The 24324-nt window shown below is 45.8% G+C and overlaps 1 protein-coding gene across 1 annotated transcript in view; it reads right to left on the bottom strand.

The window, feature by feature from the left end:
- The window catches only part of FRMD3 (FERM domain containing 3), a 108259-nt gene that overhangs the window by 21320 nt on the left and 62615 nt on the right, over window positions 1-24324 (bottom strand). Inside the window, exons 10-12 of the mRNA XM_006105588.3 lie at window positions 19091-19165; window positions 18717-18785; window positions 16929-17053 (exon numbers count right to left, since the gene is read on the bottom strand). Of these exons, the coding sequence (XP_006105650.1) occupies window positions 16929-17053; window positions 18717-18785; window positions 19091-19165 (269 nt within the window). The remainder of the gene's footprint in view (window positions 1-16928; window positions 17054-18716; window positions 18786-19090; window positions 19166-24324) is intronic.

Genomic DNA, 24324 nt, shown 5'->3' with positions numbered 1-24324 from the left:
ACTGTTATAGCCAATAAACAGGAAACACCAATTTCCAACAATTATTTGGTGATTAAATTATTGTATCTCTATGCTACATATTATTCAACCATTTTTTAAAAGGATACAGAGTAATATATATTTATATGGAAAGTCCTTCAAGTCATATGACAAAGTGAAAATGAACTGGAAAATAATACAGAACAATTCCATTCTTGTACATGTCAATATACATAAATTGGTTATTGGGAATACTAGGGTCAAGGAAAACATTCTATATATTGGTACTTTTAAAAATCTTTTATAAGAACATATCATCTACCTATATCAGTATACAAATAAAATTAATTTCACTTCAAAGTCAGTTCCACATGTGTGCATGGGGTATGGCCAATCCAAACACTTCCCAGGATTTTTTTAATTAGTTGAAAATCACATATATAGGTAGAGATATAGATATATAGAGATATAGAGGTAGAAATAGATATATAGACATAGACCTATACATGGACCTAGACCTAGACACAGACATAGATAATCAGCACTCTCTTTCCTGCTGTAAGCTCTGAGTTTTAGAATTTCATTTTTAATTCCTATTTCCCCCAAGGACCACAAACTATGATATTTTCAATGAAAAGGAAATTGGCAGAACATCAGTTTGATTCCAATTCTTTAACTGAGAAGGCGTTTCAGTAAAGCTCTGCTTTGAGCACAAAGGGGGTTCCGCTCATCCGGGCAAGCACACTGGAAGATTTTACCCCTGAAACAATGAAAGGACGGGGAGCATGCTTCGCTTCCATTGGGCAATCTGTTCTCATAATCTTCCATCATTCCTGAGCACTGGGGAATGGACACACCACCACTGCCTCCTTCCTAGCCCGCTGCCTAGAGTGTAATTTATTAGCTTTTATGACTTCACACCATTTTCACTCGATAAGAGAGCCAGGACCCCCATTTCAGGTCTTTCCATTTTCCCCTCGAGTTGGTTTACTCACTCTCCTTCCTGCATGTCTTTATTTTTTCTCCCTCCCTCTCTCTTGCCCATCTTTATCACAAACCTCTGACACTAGGTTCCCCCTTGGCTTCCCGCCCAGCTGCCAGCGGCCAGCAGGAAGCTGGAAGCCCGCACCCTTCTCCAGTCTCGGCACGGCAGCCCAGGGCAGGGCACCTACCCGTGTTTCTAGCTGTGATCTTGGAGCCGTGTCTCAGCAGACGGACAAACACATCACTGCTGCAGTGGTTCACCATTTGCAGGCGGAGGCCCCGCCGAGTCTGGATCTTGACCAAGCATTTTGCCATGCTGGCTCTTCCTGCTCCCTCCGTCCCCTCAGTCTGTCATGGCCCAGCGCAGCTACCACCAGCCATAGTGGCTCTGACCTTTCACTAACTGTCCATTCTGTTTTAAATGACCTAGGCTGGGCCCACTGAATGAATCAAATGTCAGTTCGTAATGAGGCCAACAGAAATAACTCAGGAGGGATCAGCATGAAACGGAAGGAGGGAGGGGGTGCTATTTTTAAACTCTCTACTCACTCCTCTAACAAACAATGAAATATTATGCATCATCCTTACCCCAGCCTTTTCTAAGCTACCTAACCAGAGGACCCCATGCAAATGCCTTACGGTGCCCTAAGACTGGAACGCCCCAGAAGATAAAATGACAAGGAGGCAACTCCACAAAGCAGAAACCACCACCTTGATTTCCTTTAAAAAATACATATGCAGCCTTCATTATGTTCTAGAGCAGTGCTGTCCAATAAAAATATAATGCAAGCCACATTTTAAAAAATTATTTTAAAAGTAAAAGAAATGTATTAATTTTAATAATGTGTTTTTTCAGAAGCCAAGATATCCAAAATAGTATCATTTCACTATGTAACAATATAAAAATTAATAATAAAGTAGATTTCTTTTTTGTACTAAGGCTTTGGAATTGGTGTGCATTTGCACACTTAGGGCATATATCGATTCGGGTGCTCAGAAACCACATCGGGCTGCCAGACTAGACAGCACAGCTCCAAACGAAGTGCTGAGCTCCTCACAGTATAATCTCCATCCTCACCATGATGGTAATATCTTCTGTTTATAAAGACTAATTGACCTGACCAAATTCATACAATTAACACACAGGAAAGCTATGATTTGAACCCAGGTACCCAATTAACATCAGTTGACTAGGAAAACAGTACAGAATGAGAGTTGTTAGTGCTCCCACTTCTAACCAAATGTGTTTTATTTTTTTTTAATGTGTTTTTACTGATTTTGAGAGAGAGAGGAGGGGAGAGGGAGAGAGAGTGAGTGAGAGAGAAACATCAATCTGTATGGAACCCACAACTTGGGCTTGTGCCCTGACCTGGAATCGAACTGGCAACCTTTCAGTGCACAGGAGGGCACTCAACCGAGCTACACTGGCAAGAGCAAACCAAATGTATTTTAAATTCAGAATCCAAATGTTACATCTAATTCTCAGCACTTTGAAAGTCCCACACTTGTATGTCTGAGGCATAAAATGTGCTTATATCCCGGTAAGAGTGCTCAGGGAGCAAACTTTTCAATGTTTCGGACATGCTATAGTTGAAAAAATTTCAATTGATTAATAACTGTGCCCCACATACTATCTTTGCTATATGTCTTTACTGGTACATTTTGTTCACTCTCATTTTTAGAAGGAAAAAAATTTCCACACACAATTTCATCCTGCATGCATGCACTCTTCTACTTTAAATAGCTACTGCACCAAGAGGTAATTTTCTAATAAAAATTTTCTTTTTCTCTACTGACAAAACAAAGCATTACATTCAGGGCAGTCAGCTGAAATTCTTCATTGTTATACTTCACTATGGGAAAATAATTTAGCATTTCTGGAAAGAAGTTTAGCAAAATATATGGAGTATGATATTCTTTGCCCAGAAATTTCACTTTTAGGAATTTATCCTAAGGAAATAACTAGAAATGTTGACAAAAATTTTGGGGCAAATATGTTCAGAGTATCATTTCTTACAGAAAAAAAAAGTCAATCTAAATTTCCAGTGGGAAAATTGTTAAATACGTGTGATGGAATATTGTACATCTATTAAAATTTATGTTTAGGAGTTTAATGATGTGGGGACAAGCTTGCAATATATTGATAAGTAAAAAGTTTATATGAGCAATATGACCTGACCTATATGAAAATGTACAAAATGTACAATATCTATAATAATAATAAAAGTGTAATATGCTAATTAGACCAGACAGCCAGACGACCTTCCAGACGTCGTTCCAGATAACCTTCCGAATGAAGCCAGGGCTGCAAGGGCTGAGGCAAATAGCTGGAGCTGTGTGGTCCGAGCCCCTTGCACGAATTTCGTGCATCGGGCCTCTAGTAAATCTTGAAAGGGGAGAAGGGTGGCAGCCAGCCGTGCACTGAGAGCTGAGGACACTTCTGGGGACATCACAGGGGGCCACCCTCCACTCACACAGGTTGTCCCTTCCAGATACAGTATGGCCTTCCTACTCTCGTGGGTTTGGTCAGTTTCCAAACCTGAAACTTAAAAGGAAAATACCCCTAAATTTTCACAAAATCTGCAACCCTTTGCAATTCCCCTTGTGATCTAGTTTTGAGCAGAATCCCTATGTGGAGCAAAGCCCTTACTAGTTACTGACAGTGGTTCTTGAAGAACTACTGAAAATCTTTAGGATGCTAAAGAACAAATCAAGAAATCCTTGTTCTAGATCCGTGGTCAGCAAACTGCGGCTCACGAGCCACATGCGGCTCTTTGGCCCCTTGAGTGTGGCTCTTCTACAAAATACCATGTGCGGGCGCGCGTACAGTGCGATTGAAACTTCGTGGCCCATGCGCAGAAGTCAGTTTTTGGCCTGGGTGAGTCTATTTTGAAGAAGTACTGTTGATATTTGACTCTGTTGACTAATGAGTTTGCCGACCACTGTAGATGAATCAATGATTGAAGTAACATAGATGGAGCATTTCAAAGATTAACACGGGGTCATCTGCATGGCAGTGGGCCTGGGCTCAGACAATGAGAAAATCTCCCTTTGCCTGATAGGTCTCTATGCTTAGCATCATGTTGAAGCAACACGTTATCTGACAGCCCACTCTAGACAAACAACAGACCTTCCAAAACAAACAAATAGAAAGTAAAAAAAACCTGAAGCAAAACCACAACCATTCTTTTCCACCAAAGATTTACTCCATTAATTCTCCAGCTTAAAATCTCACCATAGTTTTAAAATGTCTCCTTTCCTTTTATTAATCACAACTAGCCATAATATTTTGCATTTCAGACATTTTAAATTTTTCCCTCTCTTGGTACTGTCCTCACTCTTTATGCTACTTTTCAGAGATCCCAAGTAGGTTCTTCTCTTTCTTCTGGGGACTTTCTGCTTTCGTTCTGAGAAGGAGAAAACCTAGTGGGACGAGCCATTTCCCCCTGCCTAACCCTCACTCAGCCCAAAGGTGTGGCTACATTTCAAGAGGAGAAAGAAAGGGATGCAGAGATGTGGAGCCAAAACAAAGATTCTGAGATACTGCACAGGGAGGATCGTTCTTGTTCCAGGCACTGTGCTCAAAAGAACCGTGTCAACAGCACAACATTCAGACGCCCTTGACTACCCTTCCTGTCAGATTCGTCTGTTTGGAGATCGGGAATGCCTGTCTGGGCAGTGGCAAGAGGCTAAAGAAAGCAGAGGATGTGTGAAGAAAGGAATCAATTTTCCATAATGAGATGCCAGAAACACTGATAAATCAAGCAGAAGGCAAAGAGGAGGAGAGAGTTCAGTGAGAAATGCCATTCGCAGGCCTGAATTCCATGTCTACTTCTGTGACAAGCTTCCTGACAGATTTGGGGAGAGCAACTTGCTGGCCTCCGCTTTGTGGGTGACTTGGAGCTACTGGACAACCTGGAGCCCTGGTGCAATTGTAAAGTGGAGACAATACCCCTCCTCAAGGTTGCTATGACAACAAAAGGAGACTGTGCATATCCATTGCCTATTGTAGTATTGGTTCCTACGTGATGCACTAGATCTTACTAGGTGGTTGTACAAAGCAAGGGTTAAAGCATCGGCGCTGAGTCTCCTCCTGGCAGTGCTCAGTCATTTTTCCCCTGATGAATGCTCATTCCTTCCTCTCCTTTAACTAAAGGGGAAGATAGTGAAGACTTTAAATAGTCTCTTTTATCTCCCTTCTGTCAACCATCTGTCTCTTAGCATTTCTAGTTACTTCTCCCCAAATAGTAGGGAAGCAATACTGCTGATTGTCAAGTTTGCCTGATAGCCCTGTCACCTGGGGAAAGTTACATAAGCCTGTGGAAATGCAGTTTTCTGTCTGGAAAACAGTCATGATATTGGCTGCTATGTAACTGGATGGCTGATATGTAGTAAACACTTAATAAATGCTAGCTATTTTCATCTATCACGAACATCCTATATACTGTATTAGCTGTTTTGGTAACTAACATTTCACAGGTATAGTGGATTCGGCCATTAATTGAAATAGTTAAAGAGACTCAATGAAATTTTAGCTAACTTCTAACTCCAATTAGAAAGGTAGAAAATTATTATATGAAATATTCTTTGCAATAAATTTAGACTGTAAATATCCATTATTAAGAGACTCTGGGACTATCACATATCTTAGAGAACTTTTAAAATATTTTAAATATAATAAAATATGATATGAATATCATAATACTATATTTGTGATGTGATGAGTATATTCTTAGGTGTATAGCAAGGAGAAACAGAGGCGGTTCCCAACACTACTAAGTGACAGGACTAGGACCAGACAGCCAGGTAGTCAATCATCCATGCAATTCAATTTCCTGGTTTGTAACGTGAGGCAACAATTTCTGTCCTGTCCATTTCAAGGAAATGCTCCTAAGTCTCAAATGACGATAACCTCCATGAAAACAGACTCTGAAAACATGTCGATGCTCTCACATATCAGATACTCTTCCTGCTGTTATCCCCCTTATCAGATGAGCACTGAGTGTTTCCTGCTGTGACGTGAGAACCTGCTAGGTAGGGCCAGCATCGCCATACGGTGGTGGGAGGAAGGCCAGTGCAAACCCTCTGGAGGATTACAGTAGCAGACAGAACAGAATTCAAACAGCACGGCTAGGATCTCCCCACCACCACTGTGGGGAAGAAGAGCGCACCTCGCAGGGACTCTGATCACAGAGCATTTTGGCATAAGGGCGCATCCAGCTGTATTCCTGAGAGTCCCATACACTGGTAAGTGTGGCGTCTCTAACGAGGCAGCCGATGTGTGCTGGGGGATAGGGCTGGAGGGGGCGGGGGGACAGAGTCTGGCAGGGCCTCTCTGTCTGCTCCTGCTGCCCGTGATTATTTCTAAACAGGCAGGAAAATCCAGACACAGAATGTCAGGGAAGGAGACCATCAGACACTGCTCTGTGCCCACCGCCTGCCTCCCTGTCTCCTGTCCCTGGCTCTTTTCATCCCAACCTTTCAGTATCAATATCTGTGAAAATAAATCTTAGATTGTTATTGTTGCTGTTATTATTATTGTTGTTGTTGCTATTGTTATTTTAAAAGCACCATCCACACAGCGTAGGAAAGTTGGGAACTACCAATAGTTAGAAACTGGTGAAGGAGATCCCCGTAATCCCTCAAAATGCAACAGCCCAGAGAAAATTGCTGTTGACATTTGTTCTTTCTTAGCAGACCTGCAGAAGCTTTAAGTGGGGTGCAAATATACTTAAAATATTTACAAGTTGGTGAGCCCTAGGGAAGCCAACAATTGAGTATGAAATTTTAACACTGCAGCCTAAAATACCACGGTGTTGCTCTATATATCCTAGGTGATGCTTTGAACTCAACACTTAAATACCGAATTTTTTCTTTAGGGTCTGACTTTCTGAGTGCCTTTTACCAAGGTCTGAGCAAGCCTCAGTCTGCCTCTACTGCCCTCTACACTCCTCTCCGACATAGTGCTCACAATGGGATGCTCTAGAAGCTCCACGAGGAGTCAGCTGATCCAATTTACAAACTGGATGACAGTCCTACATTCATTCAATAAACACCCCTGAACCCCTTCAGTGTGCTGAGTGCTGGCCCAGACCCTGGATCACAGCTGAGCACAATCTCAGTGGTCTTTCCACATCGCTGCCTTGTTTCTCTCTACACACCAGTGAAGAACAAGCTTTACTGTTTTCCAAACACAGTAAGATAATTTGAAACATTAATCAATGGGCTTCTCCCTCCACCCCTGCTCACAAAATTCCTGGAGGCTTTTTCTTGATCCTCAACCCAGAGACCAAATCTAACTCACCCAACAATAAAGCAATGACCACAAATACTTGGTCATTAATTCCACAGGCCATTATTCCAAGACAAAGACCTCTGACACCTGCAAACTGGACAAAAGAATCCATACTCCGAGTAAAAGAATTGGAGGAGCCAAAGGAGGAAGATGGTGAGAGACAAGACCCCAACCTCCAAGAATCAAGTACCTCCATTGACAGCACTAAAAATCCTCCTGGGAGTCATTACCCAATAGGCCATCCATAGACTGTGCAGTAGCATAACTGTCCGTTCCTCTCTGATTTATCTACTATAAGAGACATCCTTACTCCCTGACCCAAGGCCTTCTTAAAACGCTATGAATAAAGACAGGACCTGGATACCTGCAGTTACCTTCACTGTAGGGTGGTGGTACCATGAAGGAAAACCGTCCATAGCTGTCCACTGATGAACCAGCTGAAAATCTCCCCACAGATGTTGGACAGGGTCTAGGAACTTCACAACTATAATGCATTCTTCAGAAACATGCATGAGGAAGTCCCTTAGAGTAAAACTTAAACCATCTCGCTGACCAAGGCTACCTACTAGTATAATTCAGATTCTTCCTTCCATAAAAACAAAGTGCTTTCGCTCTATCTTCATTGAACCTAGGGCTTACACATTCCCTGATGTCATGTGACTTGGAAACACCAAAGTAATCTGCTGAGAGTGCAGGTGCCATTGTAGCCACCCATAAGTTCCCTCAGAAGAAGAAATGTTGAATCGCTGTCCTTACTGGCTCCACGTAGAACAGCCTTTTTTGCTCTGCGTTTAGTATTCTAAACCAAGACTCCATTTCCTTTGTCTCTATGCGGGATGGATTTGTTTTTCCATCACTTCTACTTTATTATTTCACTCCCTCCAGGCACAAGTCACCATTACAGTTAAACCATTTTTCTCTGACTAAAGGAAATTAAATTGGGCTGTATTAATAAATGAAGCTCTAATTTTTTCTCTCCATTATTTCCCAACAGTTTTGCAGATGGTTTGAGGAAACAGGCATCTGTGTCTCCCTGTGGAAAAAGCCAGGCCCTTCTGGAACTCCCAGTGCTGGGAAAGATTCTGCTCTGGGAAGGGACAGAACAGGGCCCCAGGAGACCCAAGACAGACAGGAGATCCAGGCAGGCTGTCAATCAGCAGAGCAGGGCATGGACCCAGGGACTAGGTAGGGGTCAGGCGTCTGGCCTACCCCCGGGAGAAGGGCTGGCCCTCAAGGTCCCAAGGGTGTCAAGAATCAGAGGCACCACCAAGGCAGAGACTCAGGAAAGGGAGCCAAGCTGGCTTGAGGACCAGAAGAAGACAGGACAGAGCAAGAAAGAGAGCAGGACCAGCAGCCTGGGCCAGAGGCTGGGGCTTCAGCTTAGCTCCCTTCCAGGTAAGGGAAGGATTGGTCCTAGAGTCCAGAATGGGGCTGAGCCTATATTTAGGGGCCAAATTGTGCAGCTGTGGTAGAGGGGCTCAGGCAGGGATTAACAAGCCCATGGTTCCAGGGGGTGCTTGATACTTTTATATGTGCATACTCCTATATTTAACAGCAAAGTCCAGTCTATGCTCAGATTATCTGGTGGGTCATCCTGAAAACCCTATTACCTTCTCTTTCAGCCAAAGCGTCTGCCCATTTTCACATTTCCTATGCGTTAGTGGCGATTTGGGGTTTTAAAAAGTTCCACATTGCACTTGACTTCTAAGAGAAGATGTTAAAGGATGTGAGGGCTCTTTCAAGTGGGGGGAAACACTCATTTTATGTTCCCTTTGTGCTAGCTGCAATTCGTTTTCAGTTTTATGCTAGAAATTTACAACTCACAAAAAAGAAAAGAAAATTTAACTCTGCTTTTACAGGTCATTGTGCCGCATGCTGACTGTTTCATTAGCCACATTTAAAGATAGGATGTCCACAGCTTGTTTCCTCCAAGGTACTGATGAAAAGCACATATTTAAGAACAGCAACCATTTGGGGGAAGAATTACTAAAGAACAGTCAGAGTGGGGAGGAAACTTAGAAATCATCACATCTTGTTTTGTGCAAAGAGGAAATAAGATTCATGTCAGTGTCCAGCACGTGCCAGATCAGTAACATTTATCAAGTGAATGAATGAATGAAGCCCTCACTCTATCCAATACTCCTCCTTCTACCAGAGAATCCCCATTAAGGTGGTGGTGCATGTCCACTCAGCAAGCGGAGTCCAGCCCCATGACACTGGGCCCCAGGGCCACCACAGAACACTTCAGTGAGAGTGACACAGCACCTACCAAACAGCTTGGCAAACCCCAGCCCGTGCTTGGGTGACTCAGCCTGGTGGTTTACCAGCGTGAAACACCAAAAGCATGTAAAACGGCATGTCACCGCCGTAACGAGAGCCAATAACTCTCACCTCTATTTTAGGAATCTGAGCTTTGGCATGAACAGGGATTTCAGAGTTTCAAAAACATGCCCTGCCTTTTCTTGTGTCCACTGGTCTGTAAGATCCAGAGCAGCTTATCCAAACATGTTTTTTGTTGGTTGTTTTTTTTGGGGGGGGGAGGGGGGGCGAGGAGTTTTCTCATATTTGCAAATAAATGCATGCTTATTTATAAATTAGATACAAGATACATGTGCAGCTGTCTTCACACACAGGGTGGGCAAAAGTTATGAGTATGAGAAACAGATTATTCTTGCATTATTATTTATCAATTATTGTATTGTTTATTTCTATTATAACTATAAACCTACTCTTTCCCACCCGTGTTTTGCTTATTATGAAACCATGGCTCTGGGGCCTCTGATTCACCATCAGCCTAACCAAGCGGGAGTCTGCACCCCTCTGTAGATGGCCTGTGCACCCCAGAGGACACCCCAACCTCCAGCCTGTGCCAGCTGACCAAGCCTTTTCTCTGAGCCCTGCCCATTCAATCTGAGTGTACCCAAGAGTGGAACACACACCACCCAGCACTGTTTTCCACGTCACTGTCACCACGTCCCGGCAGTAGAGAGGGGAGGGAAGGACATGTTCCTCGCACCTGCCCCATTAGAAACCCGGGTACCACCCAGAACATGTCCTCAACACTCGCCGCCAGCCCACTAACAAAAGCACTAGAAAACAGAGCCCCGATGCTCCCTGGGGAGCGCATCTAAAATCCAGAAAATTATAGCTTCTGCTTCCTAACAGGAGTGGTTTGGTCACATTCTCACTTTTCCTCTCCCGCGGTCTCTGGGGGCTGCGGTGGGCATGTTGGCTGGTCCAAGTGCCAAGCACAACGTCTCCCCGCCGCAGGCCGTGCCTTGGCTGTCACAGCCGCTCCTGCTTAAGCTCCCCGCTGGCTCGCACCCCCACCCTCAAGGACAGCCACAGGATTACTTTCATGGGACACTGGCTGACGTTTTTTTCCGCCCCAGCCGTATCCTTTAAAGCAATTCATTATGAATACCGGCATGCAGCAGGGAAGAGCCAACCTGAGCAGGAGCGGTGATGTGGGATGTACCGCAGCGAACTGCTTTCGCTAGTAAGACAATGATCCTTACCACGGACTAGAAGTAATTAGCACTAGGCCCAGGGTGAGCCGTTCCTTATTTAACGCATTCAGCTTTAAAATCAGAACGTGATTCCCAGAGGGGAGCGAGGCCTCCTGCGGGAGGTCCGTTTCCCTGAGGCTGGCTCTCCTAGGAATGGCTTGGCGGGCACACGCTGTCCACAGCCTTCTCACCACCCGTTCCAAGGGGAGGTGACCCTGTCCACTGTGTGGCAAGTTTCCGAGGAATCACTGGGTCCTGACCTCTGTGACTATGGCCAACGGCTCAAACGCTGCTCAGAACACGCAGGAGCTCTTCTCACTGAGCCACAGAGATTCCCTACGTTTATAGAAATCAGCTCAGCTATTGAGAATCCATGTGATGTAGTTGAAAAATAAATGCAGTTCCTTAGATACTGGCTCGGCTTTAGCGAGGAGGAGTGAGCCTTTTTAGCGGTTTGATGTCATACATGGCCAGGGGTGTAGAACCAGGGCCTGATCACAAGTCAGCACTCACCTCTGAGCTTTCTCGTTTGTAGAATGCTGGATCAGAGACCAGCAAATCTTTCCCATAAAGTAACTGTGAGGCTCTGCAGGCCGAGAGGTTAAAAGCAAGGCTTTTATGTAGGTACTCATATATAATCATTTAAAATGTAACCATTAGCTCTTGGGCCAAAAAAAATAAAAAAGTAAGGGGGTGGGGTGGGGGGCAGCCACCTGCCACAGTCCCTGCCACAGTCTGCGGATTCCTGAGGTAGAACATCTGCAACATTCCCTCTAACCCTCAAAAGCTAGGAAAGGTATTCCTGATCCCAGGTTCCCATTCTCACTGGAGAAGCTGTAGTCCTGGAATCTGACCCTGACGTTCAGCAAAAGAATCGAAGAGTTTAGAGCTAGAGAGCCTTGGAGTGCTGCTCGAGCCCAATTCTCTCGTTCTATAGATGAGGAATATAAGGCTCCCAAAGGTAGCAAATTCAAATCCCTGCAAGATGACATGCACTTAAATTGCATCAGGAATAAGCATTTATCTTTTCTACAGCAATCTAAATACTTAAATTTCAAAGATCTCTTTCAGCTGATAAAAATTCTTATGAGTACTCAGCAGCAAATACCAGAAACCAAATTCCAAAGATGAAACAAACTCAAAAGAAAAGCACAAAAAGGGTGATAATCTTTGAAGAGCCTGCAAACACTACAAAAGGTGAATTTGCAGCGCTTGCTCAGGCCTTTAACTAACCCCACCCCGGCCCCCGCCCCCCCCACCCCAGTCGCTCTTGGACTCTCTTACCTAGAGCAGTGGTTCTCAACCTGTGGGTCGCGACCCCTTTGGGGGTCGAATGACCCTTTCACAGGGGTCACCGAAGACCATCGGAAAACACATATATAATTACATATTGTTTTTGTGATTAATCATTATGCTTTAATTATGTTCGATTTGTAACAATGAAAATACATCCTGCATATCAGATGTTTACATTACAATGCATAACAGTAGCAAAATTACAGTTATGAAGAAGCAACAAAAATAATTTTGTGGTTGGGGGTCACCACAACATGAGGAACTGTATTAAAGGGTTGCGGCATTAGGAAGGTTGAGAACCACTGCCCTAGAGGAACTGCAGACCCAAACTATTACCAACGGATGTAATAATGAATTCTGAATTTCTCTACTAATCTGACACCACAGTTATAAGTAAAACCAGAAGCTGTCCCCTGCCTTGTGGAGGCTCTTAGCTCCTGCAGGAGCAGGTTCTGCTGCTGGATGTCTGTCGGCCGTGGGAGACTGGGTACCACTAAATGGAAAGCTCAGGAGAGCAGTGATGAAATGATGCTTAACACAGAGCTTTGTCCGAGTCCCTTCTAATTCAGGATATTAAACTCTTCGTCTGTATTTGCATTAAATTATTGAACTACAGTGGTTTCAATGTTAAGCAAACAAAGCAGGACTCTTCAAAGTTATATACACAGGAAAAGAATGGTCACATTAAAATGCATAGCACAGGAAGCTGCTAACAGTAGCATTGATTGTCTCGAAGAGGTGGGACAATCTGGAAGGTGATGTTTTTCTGCTTATTGATGTTTATTTTGTATTTTCCAAAATTTCTAGAAGATGATACACTCACTTTATAATAAGAAAATACAAATAAGTAGCCATCACAAACCCTGTGGCAGGGGCAAGTGCGATTAGAGCTGGAGCTCATTGCTTGGTGACCACAAGAGGAATGTGGCTCCACAGGATTCATTAACAGCTCCTCCTGTTTGATGGAACATAACATAAAGGAAACTCCAAAAAGGCCAGTGCATTGCTCCTAAAGCACATCCTGACATAGCCTGAGCCAAAGGAAGAGATGACTTAGCACATGGGGGAAATGGCAGGAAAGAAAGACACTGATGTAATAAACTAAAAAAAAAGAGGGTAAATCTGAGTCCTGGCCATGGAACTCCACAAAGGGAGAAACAGGGAGGAGAATTTTCATATCAGATAAGCCTGGAGGAGACCAGAGGGGAGCAGAGTGGGCAACGGAATTCACAACCAATGTCACCATAGCAGCCTTGGGCTATTAGACTTCACCAGTGATGGGACTGGAACAACTGTGTAGTATGTGAAAGGCTCTGCCCGGTCTGAAGTGGAGAGGCCCTCACATGGGAAAATGCAGTTGGCCCCACAGACCACCTGCTATGTGTTGGGATGGAGGGTGGGTGGGGTCAAGAGTAAGGCATGCTTGATGGATGATGACAATACTCTTTTTATATGCTCAAAATGCCTTCACAGGTTCACATACAGACTTTCTAGAATGTCAATGACACCGCACCTTAAGCTCCTAGGGCCAAACACCGTCAACGACCCTTTAAACACTCCCACTGCCCTCCCACACACAGAGAGCCACACCTATGACACACACACACTCCAACATTTACAGGGACAGTGCTAAAGAGTGGCTTGGGAGAGTTAGTTTTATCACCCTCCCTACTTTCCATCTATTCTTTGATATAGACATTTTCTCAATCATAGGCAAATGCATCTTCAGGCCATCCTCTGCCCAACCCCATCGCCATCCCCAAGACACTCCTTTGTAGAAATTCTTGTGTCTCCACTATGCTACCAGGAAGGTGTCAATATTTTCAACTCTTACTTAGTTTTATCTACCAAGGGGAAGAAAGCTGGTGTCCTGCCTGTTTAGTTCTGCCAGCCTGCGCCACTGCTCAGGTAGACAAGATGATCTTCCATGGGCGTCAGTAATCTTTAACTACCAAGTCTCATGTGATTCATTTCATTCTCCTCTACCATGACCCAGCATTTTTCCATAGTGAAAAATATACTCCGCCAACAAAACACGCAAATATTTTGCTATCTACACTATGAAGACCCTACTCCATTTTACATCAGGTAAATGACTCCTTAAAATGTAATTTTCACCCAGAACAATTCCCACGCCCTACATGTTTTTCTTCTCCCAAATCTTTCAAAAGCTCTAAGTGGCCATTTTCAAGCGGTTTGCCATTCTCATCCCAAGTTCACAGCACTAATCAGATCCTGTAACTGAGCAACTTAGGGGTGACACTGAAAACTTTCTCGTTGCCTAGTGGTGCCTAGGAACTGATTTTGTTGTTTTCTGTATAGGAGACAGCCAACTTCAGAGCTAATCCTCCAGCTGTTGTATGGGTGAAAGGGTCACACGTTCTCCCAGAATGCCACTGGGCTCCTCTGGGCACTCATGCCCTGCCCAGCTGTCTTTGAGAAACTTGAAGTCCTGGGAAGAACAGAAGAATCTTGTCAGACAACTGGGTGGTTCTGACGTTGGAGAGTCATGGTAAAGCAGAGATGCCACCATCAGGGCACTCATGTGATGCTGGGCAGCAGGGCCTTCCATGACTTCGCAGAGGTGGGGCCTCCAAGGATCAGGGTAAGACGTTCTTTCTTCTCCCAGCCTGATGTTTTTAAAAAATTCCTAATCAGACAACTCCTTTAATAGGATTCACACTGCCAACCTTAACCTGTTTATGGATCCAGTAACCAAAATGTGTGATTTGAAATTCCCCCAAACAAGAATCTGAGCCACTAGGTCGAGATGGGGAACAGAGACGTCAAAGGTGAGCAATGCTGTCTGTGTTTGACGCTCAGTGAGGCAATGCACAGTATCTAACTAGAGATATCTCCTCTCTCTAAACACAATCAGTTTTGCCACTGGCTCCCCGTGTGATGCTGACTTAAACCTTCCTGGGTCTCAAGCGTCTCATCTTTGAAGAGGTTGACATCTTTTTACTTTGAAAATCTGAGAGACAAGGGCAAAACCTGGACAGGAGCCACAGGCTGCATACCTGCCCTATAATCGGTGACCCGGCCCTCACAGGCCTGCAGCTTATTAGCTTGAATCCCCCGCCTCCTCCGAGCCCCACTCTCACCACCTCAGTTCAGCTCTTGTTTATCTATTGTCTCACCTAGAGCAATGGTTCCTGAGTGATCTCTGTGCCCCCAACCCAGTGATTCTCAACCAGGGAGCATTTTTGTTACTCAGGGGACATCTGGCAATACATGGAGACATTTTTGGTTGTCAAGACTGGTGGGATGCTACTGGCATCTACTGGGTTGAAGCCAGGGGTACTGCTAAACATTGGACAATGCACCAGCCAGGCCTCAACAAAGAATTATCCAGCTCAAAAGGTCAATACTTCTGAGGTTGAAAGATTACTCCAGTCATACCCACCTCTCATCTGCCCTCTGCCACCACAAGTGATACAAAACACAATTCCAATCAGGTCATTTCCATGCTTGAAATCCTCCAGTGCCCTCAGGTTAAAGTCTAAACTCTCCCGCAAGTCATGGAGAACATCATGATCTGGCCCTTTCCTAGCCTTCTGCCTCGCCTGTCACTGTTCCCCTATTCCCTCTTCCCCAAGCCACACAAGCAACCAACACAGGTGGACCAGACCTCCCATAATTCCCTCTGCCTCTCAGTCTCACCCATTCATTCCTCTGCTCACCAATTCTATGTCAGACATTCTAATGGGACTAAAAGGGAACTGGAAAAACAAAAGCTTTAAAGGTTAGAGTTTTGTTTGTTTTCCAGGAAAAGACTGACAAATTCGTTACACTTCAGTGTGAATTAATTGCTGCTATCTCTCCCCAAATCTATTTGCATCCAACTCTATTATGAACTGAAAAGTTTTCCCCATGAAATAATTCTTGATGTTAAGCTGTAGGTAAAGAGATCTTTTGGGGACACAGTGACCTGCTCTTTTGAAACTGCCCAGTATCCAGATTTTAAATGATGTGTCTCTCTCATATCGATGTTTCTCTCTCTCCACCCCCCTCCACTCTCTCTAAAAATCAATGGAATAAAACTCACTCTCTCTCTCTCTCTCTCTCTCTCTCTCTCTCTCTCTCTCTCTTACACACACACACACACACACACACACACACACACACAATAAATAAATAACTCACTCCTCTAATTCTTTTTTTTAAATGAAATTAATAGGAGAGATTTGTCTCACCAGGTACCAGCAGCAAGCAAGTATGGTGAGATTCTTTCTGGAATTAAGTCTCTAAAGGCACAAAATAAGAGGCCTAGAAGCTCATATATGATAGTCTTTTAAAAATATAACAACTTTTGGGTTGAAGTAGATTCTACATATTTTAGCTTGCATCAAAGCTGTCGGACAAGGACTTGTGGAAAAAGGAATAAATGGCTGGAGAAATATGGAAACAGAAAGGGGATAACCAGTGTGGAGATGCTTGTGATAAATCTTTATACCCATTAATGTAATTGTGATTATAGTCAAAAACTTCACCATCCAATAGAGGTTTCGGCAATGATGACAATGTTCTGAGTCTGAGCTGTCCAAGATGGTAGCCATTAGCCCCACGTGACTACTGCGCATTAGAAATCTAGCTATCAAGGCTGAGAAATTGAGTTTTTAATTTTAACTAATTTAAACTTAGTTTTAAATAGTTTTGTACCGATGAAATATCTCCAGGAGAAATTGAAAGAACTCTCAATACAATGCAGTCTTGCAGCTGTAAACAGCGCATCTACCAAAAGTACAGTTTCTGACTCACTCCAACCCCCACCCCAACCATTACCCAACATACCCAGAGGTGGGCCTTGCTCCCTCCTCCAGGGTAAGCCTGCAACGGTGGCCTCTGGAAAGATGCGTACTTACCCTCACGCAGGGGAAGGTCCTCTTCCTGCTCGCTGGGGGAAGGCAGCAAGGGCTGCAGGGGCTCCATGTTAATAATGAGCTGTTTGTTCAAGGAGTGGGAACTGCGGCTCTGGGAAATGTTGGTTCTGAAAACAGACAAGCCAGATAGAGTTGGTTTCCATTCCAACACCAGCCTCTCCATCCCAGTCGGTTATGCACATCCCAGCTGGGAACTGCCTCTGGACTCACAATGGGTTGGGCTAGTGAAAGACGGCATAACAATCAAGACGCATAGCCCTTTGGATCCTTAAGGCCCTGATAAAGTGTCCATGTGTCCTAATGTACTTCCCCACGTGTCATCAGACTTGGGCATGCTAGACTAGGTGACAACACAGGCATTCCAAACGATATGGGAGGCAGGTATCACTAGACTAGGCACAGAAAAGTGAATAAAGGGCATGGTTCAAACTAATTTAATAACCACAAAAAAACAAAAAACAAAACAAACCTCTACCAGGCAGATGGCACAGATGTTCCATAACTACAAGCTATTGTGTCACTGGACGTGCAATGTTTAATATCAATGTTTAACATCCCCGTTCAAATTCCTGCCCCAGTCACCAGCCAGCCACAGAGCACAGCTCTGCTTTCCTTTCTCCTTTTGAAAGGAGCACGCACCTGTGCCAGTGGCTGTGACAGGCAGCAGATGGCAAGGCAACCATGCAGGTGTCTCATCAAGACTACTGGCTGGAAGCTGGGAAGCCCATATGCACTGCCTGCTGCAGGGGACCTGCTGTCTAGCCTGACAGAGAAAGAGGTAGGGCACGTATGGTGTTCCCTGTGTTCCCTGTCAAAACCAAAACCAGCCCAGCCAGTGTGGTTCAGTGGTTGAACATCCACCCATGAATCAGGAGGTCATGGTTGGATTCCCAGTCAGGGCACATGCCTGGGTTGTGGGCTCAGTCCCCAGTAGGGAGTGTGCAGGAAGCAGGTGATCAATGATTCTCTCTTTACATTGATGTTTCTATCCCTGTCTCCTTCTTCCTACCTCTCTCTGAAATCAGTAAAAAAAAAAAAAAAAAACAAACCCATCCTTCAAATATGATGTCAAACATCTCCTTCCCCTCACCCTCTGGGACTGGCCTCACAACACACACTCTCTTTCTCCTTCTCTGCTCACTGACTCTCCCTTTTACAACTGCCACGTTGGTCACCTCTGACTCTGTGATTATGGTTGTACTAATCAGAATGAGCCCCACCTTGAGAAACAACTTCAGGGCAGAGAGTGACATATCCATTCTCGTCAGCCTTACAGCACCTTGATGGGCACCCTGAAGGGTGTTAAGGTTTGAAACGACTGCAATCCTGGCTTAACATCACTGCCATCTCAGACTGACCAGAGTATCCCAGGCCAGCTGATGGGACTGCCTGGTACCTGGGCAGGTGTTTCCGTAGGGAGTGGGGGATGGGGCATCGGGGAAGATCAGGACCCAGCCAGGAGATGACACAGCCTTGCCTCACACACATCCTGCTTATTCATGTGACACTCAAGGTCAAGTCAAGCCAATGACTCTCCACAGAGCAAACAACTCAAAACGGAGCCCAGCTGTGCTCTCGCCACGGCCCAGCCAAGTCTGTCTGAGAGGGATTCCAGGGCAGTGAGAGTGCCATGCCTGGAACTAGGGCCAAAAAACAACATAGGGCCTGGCAGCAGTGCCCTTATACCCTTCTTGTCATTTGGCAAAGCCGGCATTTAAATCCCTCTGTCCATCCCAGAAGCCTCCAGAGCCCCAGGGAGCACCCACTCACCTGTGCACCTCCGGAGGCTCCCTCTGGATTCTGGAACTCGCCTCCACCACCTCTTTGGCAACCTTACCGCTGCAAAAAACAAAAACACCCATCTGCACAGGCACTCAATGTGGGAGGCGAGGGCTATGCACAAGCATTTTCTTTAAACTTCACAACTTCAACTGCCTGACCCAGCTCTAGGAGCCCACGCCTTCTCTCCCTCCATGCGGGAAAGTTACTATGAAGCTGCATGCAGAGTGCCCATGAGCATAAAAGATGGGTGAAATGGAAAGGGGGGACCAAAACAGGGGCGTAAGCCAAAGTGCACTGATTTATAAACAAAACATTCAAATGTCAATGCCTACCCCCAGCCCCATCATCAAAATGGAACTCACCTGTATCGGAATCTACTTCCTTTAAAAAATATCTTGCTGCTGGACACAGTCTTGATCTGACTGGACTTGGCATACCTTTAAGAGAAAGCAAAGCAGTGGTAGTGACATTGGAAAGCCCACACGGGACACGGTGTGAAGTGTAGCTATTAGATACTTGTGACTGCCAGAAAGAAATAAGCTTTATTGTGTGAGTCTTGAGCACACACACAAACCTGAAGGAAAAGTTTCACAAAAGAACTGTCAATTCTATGTTCTCTCTTTTCATTCTTTTTAAATGTTGGCGATCACACACACACACACACACACACACACACACACACACACACACTCCTGCACCACCCACCACCTCCCCAATTTAGCAGGACCTGACCTTAGGCTGTCTCTGTTAAGGATTTGGGTCTTTGTCCTCAGAACAATAGAAAACTATAGTTACAGTCTTTGGCCAAAAAGACTGTTCTCCCTCCACCTCTGCACACAGGCTGAGCCAGTTTCAAAGGATGAGAAGGAGAGCGAGGTGGACAGCAGAGGGGGCGCAGGCCTGTGGAGGGGGCTCCTGTCAAGGCAGAGCCCAGAGAACATGGAGTAGAAGCCCCAAGGACAGGTGAGACCACGTGAGAGCCACACCCCAGACTTTTGACACCTGGGACAGACCTGCTGTGCTGACTGCTGGCCAGAGGCGGGTGACAGCCAACACCTGGTAAAGAGGAGAAAAGTCCCCAGGAGGCTGGCTCAATGGAAAATATCCTACTGAGCCTCGTCCTCCTGTGAGGACCCACCTGCTCTGGGTCCCTCTGCCTCCTGAATCCCATCCCTAGAGAGCTGTGGGTGGCCTGGCATTTACCACGGGGCCTGAGAAAAGGGCCATCACCACCTCCCTCTCCCTATCTTCTCAGCAGGGTTATTGCTCCCAAGTCCTCGGCAGTCAAAGGAAGAGAAACTTTTAAAGAGTGTCTGTTTGTTTGTTTTCATTGATTTTGTTGTTGCTGTTAGTGTTTACTAGGTTCCTAAGGCTCTTGGTCTGCTAAAAAGATTAAGAGCCTTCACTGGAGTGTTTGAAATTCAAACTCAACTCTATGCCCAAGTGTAGAGGACACCAAAGCCCCCAGGTGTGGAGGCACAGCAGCTCCAGTGACCCTGCTCTGGGGAGAGGTGGGCGGCCCTGGTCTCCACTGGTTCAGCCTTAGCTCCCACCATCCCAGGCCCCTCAGGGAGGCCGCTGCCTTCTCCCTACACCCAGACGGGTGGGAGGCCTCTGCGCTGCATGGAACATAAACCCTCGAAGTGCCTCGAGAAAACAGGTCAAAAGACACATTTCGCAGGGAAAGTGCATCCCTGTCTGAGCAGGATGAGAGGAGGGTGGAACGCGTTGGCCTTTTTCTGGCAGCTGGTGGCCCTGGGTGATTATTGGTGTCACTTGATTTGCTCAGAGACACTCTCCCAAGAGCACTACCACCAACTCCCTGCCCCTCAAGTGCCCAGGTGGCTCTCGATAACATCTGGAATTGTAACAGGGGAGTGTATCTGAGAGCTTGAGCACCATAAACTCCCTGGGAGCTGGGAGACACAGACAGTAGGCTGGAAGGACGAGGATGTGGAAACAGAAAGTCAGATGTCCCAGACCTGTGCGCGATCAGCAGCACCTGCTGGGAGGGATACACACACTGGTCCTCAGCTCCATCACTACAGTCTCACTCAGCAGGTCAGGAGAGGGGCCGGCAGTTTGCATTGCTATCAAACACCCCAGGCCATGCAAAGGCTACCCACTGGCATTTAAGAACCTCTGAGTTCCCACATTCTCATTAAGTGACCCAAGAGGTGTCGTTTTACTTGAAAGAGCAGAGGCCCAGATTCCTACCTGCTTCTGGTCCTGTGACCTAAATCAAGCCAAGTTTTTCCGAGTCCCAGTTTTCCCCAAATATCTTTAAGGGGGAAGGTGTTGTAAACCTAATTCATAGAATTCTGAAGAGGATGAAATGAGATTAAATGATTTGAAAGCACCTAGCGTACAACCTGCTCACTATACCGGGGTGGGCAAAGGTAGGTTTACAGTTGTGAGTGCACAAAACACAGTTCATTCTTGTATTATTTTCCATACAAACAACTGTAAACCTACTTTTGCCCCACCCTGTATAATAGTCTCTCCCTCCCCACCTCCCACCCTATCTCCCTAATATCACCCTCAAAACCCCTCCATTGCCCTCTCACTATGGAGCTACCAAAGCCAATTCTCTAAATCACAAGTTCTGGGAACCGTGTCAAACATCCTGGACGCTGGTGAAAGCGCCTTCATGCTCTAACTCTAGCTGAACTCTGCCTCCCAGGCTCTCATGTCAACAAGCCCAGAGCCAAAGTCTTCTTCCCACCAAAGACAATGAATGCACAACCGAGTTAAAGTAGCAATTCTCTCGCCTCCAGCCTTCTTCCCCACCTGCCTTCTCCCACTTCCGCCTCCACCTTCCTGTGAAAACCCCAGCATAGAAGCGTTGACTCGTCTCAAACATCTGACCTCACAGAGCAATCCAGACAGTCCCCAATTTACCTGACTTGACAACAACTGTGAGTTCAAATGGTGGCCTAGTCATGACTTACCTTTCAGTTGTCACAGTTCTTCACCACCCCTGATCCCGGGTCTGCCAGGGCAGCCACAGGACCCAGAGATCCATGGCACTAGGGAATTTGCCAGCCCAGCCCTGCCTTTGAACTGTGTTTTAAACGGTATAATGGATGTGAGATGCACCATGCATGCGGACAATGCCTGGATCCGGCAAAGTGTTCGCTAAGTGTTGGCATCATAGGGTACATGCAGAGCAGCCCTGCAGGAGCACACTCCCCTCGCCCTGCTTCTAACTTTTCTCCTCTGGCACCTGCTGCTGCAGAGGCTGGGCATGGAGGTCAGGTGCTTGGGAGACAATGGGTGGCCCCCTAAGAGGCCACCTCTAGAATTAATAATACAATTTTCCATTTTAACATGGTTTACAGCTTCTGGAGTAATCATAACAATAATGACATGTTATTATTGAGCACCTACTATGGGCTTTGCCCCATCCAAAGCACCTTAAACATACTAATTCATTGTATGCCCACAGCTCTCTTCCAGGAGGAAGCAATCCACATTTTTACATGAGGAAATTGAGTCACAGATGGGTTGTCACTTAACTATGGTCACATGACAGAAACAGGAGCAACGAGGCTGCAAAACCAAGTCTCCCTGTATTTTTTAAATAAGGCTTTAGCCATGCAGATTCTCAGACCTCAAGGGGCATCAGAACCACCTGGCAGGCTTCAGAAAACACAAGTTTACGATTCAATAAGCCTAAATGAGCCCAGAAATGCATTTCTAACACATTACAGGGACCTGGAGCTGGTGCAGGGACCCTACTTTGAGAATCACTCCATTAGAGCCCTTAACCCTAGATTGCAAGTTTTTTATCACTTGCAATGTGGGAAATTTTTATCACTACCAATATCTAGACCCCCTCACCCATTTCTGAATTTTTCAAAATAACAGCTTTATTGAGATATAATTCACATACCATAAGGTTTACCCTTTTAGATTGTACACTTCAGTGGTGTTCAGTATAATTCACAAAGCTAAACACTCATCAAGAAATACATTCATCACCCCAAAAAGAACTGTCCCATAGCCATTGGCAATCACTTCCTGTTTCCCTTCCATGCCAGCACAGTGCACGGCACAAAGCAGATGATGTTCTGAGTGGAAACACCAGTGAGTGAGCCGCTGAACCCCTCGGTGTGGCCCGTGTGCCTTCAGGGAACCAGCTCCCAGCCATGGTGAGCTCTGGTGCTCTGGGGGTGGAGCACCTAGAAAACACATGGCATAAAGGAAGCTCTGAAATGTGACTAAGTCTGTGTCAGGGATCCCGTGTGCTTTGAAGCAGGAGGGAAAGTCAGAGTTTCTGCTTCTGGGCTCTGTTCCCAGCAGCAGAGCTCAGAGCCAGGGCTTTCAAACCTCATCGGTGGCCCCTGGCCAGCTGACAACGAGCAGCGCATTCATGAGGTGAAAGCACACTTGGGAATTCTTGGCCTCCAGGCCTCCCTCTTCCCATGGCAGGTGAAGTGGAAAGGAGGGACAAACACCCCAATCCAGGAAACAAGATCGGGGCCTTGCTCTGCCAGCCGAAACCGTTAAACACAGTGCCAGTGGGGCAGGCTGGAAGCAGGGCCGGGACTTCTGCCCGGGAAGGGGATGGTGCTGTGGGAGAAGCAGGTGCCCTCGCTGCGGTTAACAGAATCAGAGCCCTTCAGAATCAAACAGACTGGGCTCTGCAACCAACTGGAACTCCAAAAATTTCCATTGCTGGTGGAGCGGGTAGTAGTGGCAGTCACAGCAGCTGCTATCATTTATCGATGGTTCATGTGCCTGGCAGAACCAAACACTGCAAGGCAGGTATTACCAATCACATTTCACAGATGAAAAAAAAAGATGAGGCTCAAAGAGTTCAAGTGCTTTGCTCCAGACCACGCAGCTAGGAAGTGACAGAGACAAGATTTAAAGCCAAGAAACCCACACTCATTAACACCAGGCCTCAGTGAGAGAAGCAAAGCATGCCTGAGTCCTGCCCCTCTAGTCTACAGATGAGAAGGCTGGGCCAGCGAGGTCACACAGCTGGCTCAGAATAAGCAACATCTTTCCCTCTTCCTAAGGAACAGGTATGGTCAAGGGATGATGGAGGAACAAAAGCTTCTGGGAAATCTCAGGGATTAGGAGTCCTAGTAATTGAGAGGGGTAGCCTGGCCTAACACCAGCAAAGGTGCTGATGCAAAGACTTGGTCAACTCTGCACAGTGCCACCGTGCTCAGCTACACTCCTGGCCACCTGAGGCATTCACAGACAACTGGAAGTGACTTCTCTGACATGCCTAGTTGGCCCATTCAATGACAGAATTATAAGACAGACCTCACTGCTTGATGCCAGCTAATGACTGTACCCCAACATGTGCAAAACAGATCCCCCAGATTGGATTTTCTTCTCTCCTTTCCTTCTCTCCCTCTTCTCCGTTCAGTTCTGGTTTTGCCTTTGATTCCATCTACCAACTGAATCCCTCACACAGGATAAAACAGCATGTGTGCAAAACAACCAATTAATGTCTTGAGTTATTCCTTGATAGAGGTCCCATGATTGCACCAAAGGATCTTCAAGGCCATGCTGCTTCCAAGTAGGACTTTCTGACTTGGCACTAAAAGCCTGTCTGCTGGGGGTTCTTTGCTACTCC

The sequence above is a fragment of the Myotis lucifugus genome, unplaced genomic scaffold (assembly GCF_000147115.1).
Source record: "Myotis lucifugus unplaced genomic scaffold, Myoluc2.0 scaffold_701, whole genome shotgun sequence".
NCBI lineage: Eukaryota > Metazoa > Chordata > Mammalia > Chiroptera > Vespertilionidae > Myotis > Myotis lucifugus.
Note: the sequence above shows the minus strand (reverse complement) of the source record. Positions and strands in the feature narration are given on the sequence as shown.